Here is a 5,865-nt window from a genome sequence, read left to right as displayed (position 1 = left end):
CAGGGAGCAAGCCCACCCAAGCTACATGCATGCCCCCAGCACATCTCTCACAGCTGAGGCACCTGCAAAATAACCCCTGTGGGTTATTTAGGAAGCCCAGCTCTGAACAGGTGACCACAGAGGTGGGTATCTAGCTGGAAAGCCTGGCACTGCCACCCAGGCAGCACTGCAGCAGCCTCTGCCCATGCCTGGGATCAGGGTGGCAGCACCTGCACCCAGCCTTGTGCACCCAAACACCTGCAGCAGCAGCCACCCCATCCTGGAGCCACCATCCCATCCCAGAGCCCAGCCTGTTCCCAGGGATCGTTACCAGGAGCTTGTGTGTTTGGTTGCAAACAGAGCAGGAGCAGGAGCCAGGCGCTCATGTTTGTGTGCCTGCAGTTGCTCAGGCAACTTGGGGCCACCCAGGAGCTGCCAAAACTGCCGACGGTCAGGGCCAAGCCCACGGCACAGCATGGCTGCCCTGGGGCAGCACAGACAGCTGAGCCTCCCACCACCCAGGTGGGTGAGCAGGCAAAGGGGCTCTCACTGATCAATCCCACTGAACACAACCAGACCAGGGGCGTCAGTGCGGACGGGATTTTATTGCAGAGCCGGGTTACAGTGCGGGTCTGCAGCATCCTTTGGTTTGGGCTTCACAAAGGCAGTGGGAGGCCACGGGGGTTCAAGTCAGAGACCCTTGCCAACAGCCAGGCAACACCAAGCTCTGCCAGGGTGCATCCTGGGAGCATCCCAGCAGCACCGGCGCCAACAGCACCGCAGGGTCTGAGCCTCCTGCAGTGCCTAGCAAGCGGCAAAGCCGGGCAGCCCCGTGGCGAGGTCACCGCACAGGCAAGCACCAGTGTGGAAGGAAGGAGGCAGCTGTGGTGTAATTGGTGCAGGGTTAGGGCAGTTTCCCGGGATGTCTGCAGGGAAGACAGGCTGCAGTTCCCAGTGGGACTGGCAGGGAGGGTGCCCCAAAAGCTGGGGCTGAGGTAGGGAAGGTCTGGGTGCCAGCGGGGCAGGGGAGCCCTGAGGAGCAGTGCTGTTAGTACGGCTAGGGGTGACAGCACGGGGGGGACAGGAGGGGCTGGGGGGGGTCACAGCATGGGGGGGAACAGACAGAATGCTGGGGCAGAGCACACAGCCCGGCAACTTCCCAATCACATCAGTGCTGGGCGGCCAACATCCTGTCAGCCTGGGGCTGGCCCTAGCGCAGCTTCCCTGGCCCCATATCATGCAGGCAAGTCCCAAGGTTGACATGAGCGCCGGCCCCATGGCTGATGCGCAGGGCCTGGGCTGGCGGGCGCCACAGGCACCCATCCCTATTTTTTCACTTTGGCATCGTAGGTGCCTGCGTTCTTGTAGGCACTGACGTATCCACTGGTGTCCACGATGTTCTCCCGCCCACTCTTGCCCTTGCCCTTGCCGCTCTCGTCAAAGCGCTCCTTGTGGGAGCCCGTGTACTTGGAGGTGTCCGTCAGCCTCTCCACAGCCCCCACCTTCTTGGCTTTCTGTGGTGGGGAGACAGGCAATGGGAATCAAGAACATGCCCCATCCCCTTCATCCCTTGCCCCATGCAAGCTCCTGACACCCACTGAGGATGCTGCCATGCCCCCTGTGCCCACTAGACCTGTGCAATCACCAGCCCACCCAGGGCCATGGGGTCCCCTGGAAAGTGTCTCTGCTCTGCTGCAGGCAGAAGTCTGTCCTCCCCTCCCAACCAGCCCTCCTGCTCCCAGGGGCTCTTCACTCACCGTGACACCCACGTTAATGGGCTCCTTCCCTGCCACCAGCTGGCAGATGGCTTCATACGCCTCTTCTTTGCTCTTGTCCTTAAATCTCTTGGGGGCCAGCTCCTCCAGTGCCTTCTTGAACTCCTCGTAGTTGATGACACGGGCTGTCTTCCCTCTGCAAGTACAAAACCCAGGCTGCCATAAGCATGTCCTCAGGTTGCACCTCCTGCAGCGCAGGATGAGTTGCATTAGGGAGACCTTGGCTTTGTCCTCCACCAGCCTCAGGCCCCTCGCCCACCTCCAAGACACAGCTACGGCCAGGGCAATCCCAGCTGAATGGGTTGGGCTAGGCACAGCAGGTGCTGAGCTCCAGGAGCTTTTCAGCCACATGCTGTTAAAGTCCTTGATGCTAAAAACCTCATCCCTCCATGGAAGTGCCCTGGGACTTGGGTGCTGGTGGCAAGAGGGGACACGTATCCATTCCCACTGCTCCAAGCCTGCATGGTGTGCCCAGCACCCTCTCTCCCCTGGCAGGCATCAGTCCTTCTCTGGTCAAATTCGGAAGGACGTGCACAGAGCATCTGTCCCATGAGCGCCCGTTCCTTGTCTCCGGGGCAGCACAGCAACCCACCCTTTTATGCACGGAAAAACTCCTGGTGCTCAGACCAGGGAACCTGGCCCCACCAGGGAACAAGGGGATGCCCAGACAGAGGATGCAGAGGGAGCAGGTTCTCCACCTATCCTTGCTCCTGCACCCTGGTGCAGACCATCGGGTATCAGCGTGTCCTCAGGGACCCCGAAAGCAGCCCCAAGTGCCTTTAGCTCTTCAGCTGCCCCTGTGACCTCTGAGGAGCAAAGACCAGAGTCCTTGACAAGCTCAGGTGTGGGCTGGCCAGGCCTAGGGATGGGCTGTGCCACGTCACACAGGACACGCCTGAACACCCTCCTCTGCTCCCTGCAGCACCTTCTTGCTAGATGGAAACCTGGCAGAACCAGCCAGACCCACCTCGATGCCTGGGAGAGGGAGCAGGACCACAGCCTCTGCAAAAAATCTGAGCCTCCCACCCCCCAAATTTGCATGAATTTATTATCAGGTCTTGCAAAAGCAGCCACTCAAACTCCCTGAAGGCAGGATGCCGCAGGGCAGCACCCGCTGCTCCATGCCCAGTGCAACATGGGAATGGATGGCATGGGCATACAGCCAGGGTACCACATCTCCCTGGGGACCACCGCATGCAGGCACCGCCACCCTGCCCGCACCACAAGGACACCCCCAACCTCCGAGCAGCTGGAGGCCCCCAAAAAGCTGTCACTTACTTCACCTTGGAGAAGACAATGTCCACATCGGTGCTGGTGACGCTTTTGCCGTCAGTGACTTTGCAGTCTTTGCACAGCTTGGCCCAGTTCTTCCCATTCATTTCTTGCCCCGTAGCCTTGGTGTCGCCGTAGATGGCAAATTTGCGGAAGCTTTCTTCCAGGGATGCCATCTCAGTGCTCCCGGCCATGGGGCTACAGAATAAGGGGCAGAGGAGCCCGTTACTGCCCAGGCTCTGGCTGGCAGCACTGACAGAGCTCAGCTGGCTCTGCTCTCAGGTCCGTGAGGGCAGGAGGAGGAGGCTGGCAGGGGCGGAGGGACCGCGGCAGGAGCAGGGCGTTGGCAGAGCTGCACTCATGGGGTGAGGGCTGGTGGCAGCTTCTGACGAGCCCCGAGGCAAACAGCTGAGATGTGTCTTGGGGGATGGAGGCTCCCGACTGCGAGCTGTCAGCAGCGAGGCTGTCGGCTCCAGGGGCTGGCGAGGAGTGAGCGCATCAGCCCGTCCCCCCGGGAGCACTCTCCAGGAATGACGCAATGTGGCCGCCTTCCTCCTGCTCGCTGATCATGAGAAACGGCACCGCTGCCTGCCTCCAGCCCACCTCTCCCCTGCCCGCTGGCTCTGCCAACGGCTGCATCTTCCTGCGTGGAGCTGGCAGCACCCCAGCTCTGCGACCTGCCCCCCAGGGCTGGGCCAAACACAGCGCCCCACAGCCAGCGGCACCGGGGCGCCAAGTCGCAGCTGTGGCCACTGCCCCATCCCGGCTCCCCGCCTCCTGTTGCCTCGCCAGCCTCGCCCTGCCAGCTCAGCATCCTTGCCACGTGCTGGGCAACCACAGCATCTCAGCCGGGGCTGGGCCAAGCGGTGCCCGAGTGCGGCCCCGGCAGCCCGAGGCGCAGAGCGGGTACCTCGCCCTGTGCCCGGGCGGGGGAGGCCGGGATAGGCCCCCCCGGGGCCTTGACGGGAGCCGGAGAGCGGGCACGAAGGAGCAGGGGGCTCGGCTGCGGCGCCGCCGGCCGTCGCGCTGCCTGGCGACCGTTGCTAGGGAGGAGCGGCGTTGCCTGGCGACCGTCGCTAGGGAGGAGCGGCGGGGCGGGGCAGCCGCTGGTCCCCGCCTGTCCCCGAGCTCCCGCGGGGCACCCGCCGCCGGGCTGAGGGCTGGTGGCAGCTTCTGACGAGCCCCGAGGCCAACAGGGCCCCGGAGGGGCGGCCCCGCACCGCACCGCACGGCCCCGCAGCACGGAGCCGGGACCCTCGCCGCCCGGGGGTCGCCGCCGGCGGCTGGGAGGTTCCGGGGCAGCGGCGGTCCCCCCCGCCCCCCGTGCACTGGCCCCGGGACGGGCAGCGGCCGGAGCCGGGGGGCCGGGGGTCCCGCTGCCGCCGCGCCCCGGGGCGGGGGCTCCCGGCTCCGCGGCGGCCGCGCTCAGTCACTCACCTCCCGGCGTCGCGCTCTGAGGCGGGGGGGGCGGCCGCCGCCGCCTGTTTAAGGCGCCGCCATGGCGACGGGAGGGGCCGCGGGCCGCCCCCTCCCGCCTCCCCCGGGCCGCGGCACGGCCGGGGAGCGCCCTCGAGGCGGGGAGACGGAGCCCGGGCAGCCGTCACGGACCACCTCTGCGACGCCCGCCGCCACCCCACGAAGCCCCTCCACCACCCCACGAGGCCCTACCGGCACCCCACAAGGTCCCTCCATCACCCTACGAGGTTCCTCCACCACCCTTCCACCGCAGGCTCCCCCCCGGCAGCCCCCCCGTGCTCTGCCTCGCAGCCCTGTCCCCTGCACCACGCAGACAGCGTGCCCCTCCCCAGAGGAACCGGCCCCTCTCGGTGGGTGACATCATGGACCAAACGCCACTGCCCAGGCTGTGGGGACGAATGCCAACCGTCCTGGCGTGACAGGCACCATGGCGAGCACCTGTTCCCTCTGCACGGCCCAGTGGGACACCCTTGGAACAACCCTGGGGGCAGCCAGCCACATGCCAGCGCTGCCCATCGTGGCTGCTGGCTTTCCTCACTCAGAGCCCAACCACACGTGGGGCTCCCAGCGGGTGCTGTGAAGCAGCACCCAAATATTGTGGTTGCCATGGAGTCCCGACACAACCCACTCACTTACTCATGGCCCCACCTCAGCTGTTCGCCCAGAGCCAGCTCTGACCTTGGCGCTCCCCTGGTACTCCCCGGCCTCACTCCGGTGGGCGCAGGGCATTGTGCACAGCCGGCCACAGCATCACCAGGAGTTGTTCGCACCAAGGGGATGCAGTGTGCGGTTTGCTACTGCCATGCAGGTCCCTGCAGGTGAATCAGCAGCCTGGGGAGCTGGGCAGCTGCTTGAACAACACAGGCAGCCTTTGGCACCCTAAGGTCTCTGTCTGCCCTGGTCCCTGTGCACAGGACCTGCAGGGCAAGGATGAACACAGGTGTCCCCATGGCTGAGCTGCCCCAGGGGTATCAGTTCTGCTCTTGCACCCCGAGCCCTTTGTTTTGGGGTACAGCCCCTCTGACAATCTCCCCCTCTTGGCTGAGGGGCACGTGTTCTCTGCTGGGACCTTGCTGCCAACTCTTGACTGGACAAAGCCCTGAGCAGCCTGCTCATACTGATCCTGGCTTGGACCAGGGTCTGGAGATCTCCAGAGGTGACCACCAGCCAACTCTGAGAGTCTGTGATTTGGGATCACTAACTTGCCTCCCACCTCAGAAGTGAGTGCCAGGGCTGATGTCAGAGGGTGCAGGCATGCCATAGCACTTGGCCACTTTGGGTAGCCCCAGATGGTCACAGCCACATGAAGGACCCCACTTTGTCATGTCCCCCAACCAGCCTTGTGATCCTTCCGTTGGCAGGA

General features: G+C 64.5%; 1 protein-coding gene across 1 annotated transcript; it reads right to left on the bottom strand.

Annotated features, from left to right (window-relative positions):
• Window positions 1–576: 576 nt before the first annotated feature.
• TPPP3 (tubulin polymerization promoting protein family member 3) lies at window positions 577–3,775 on the bottom strand. Its single transcript, XM_072872471.1, has 3 exons — window positions 3,033–3,775; window positions 1,737–1,890; window positions 577–1,493 (listed from the first exon to the last, which is right to left on the bottom strand). Exons 1-3 carry the CDS (start codon window positions 3,218–3,220, stop codon window positions 1,305–1,307), a joined length of 531 nt encoding a protein of 176 aa, XP_072728572.1. The 5' UTR covers window positions 3,221–3,775; the 3' UTR covers window positions 577–1,304.
• Window positions 3,776–5,865: the final 2,090 nt, after the last annotated feature.

Source organism: Ciconia boyciana, chromosome 9, assembly GCF_034638445.1.
Source record: "Ciconia boyciana chromosome 9, ASM3463844v1, whole genome shotgun sequence".
In the NCBI taxonomy this organism is placed as follows: domain Eukaryota; kingdom Metazoa; phylum Chordata; class Aves; order Ciconiiformes; family Ciconiidae; genus Ciconia; species Ciconia boyciana.
The sequence above is the reverse complement of the archived record's forward strand: the minus strand, read 5'-3'. Positions and strand labels throughout refer to the sequence as shown.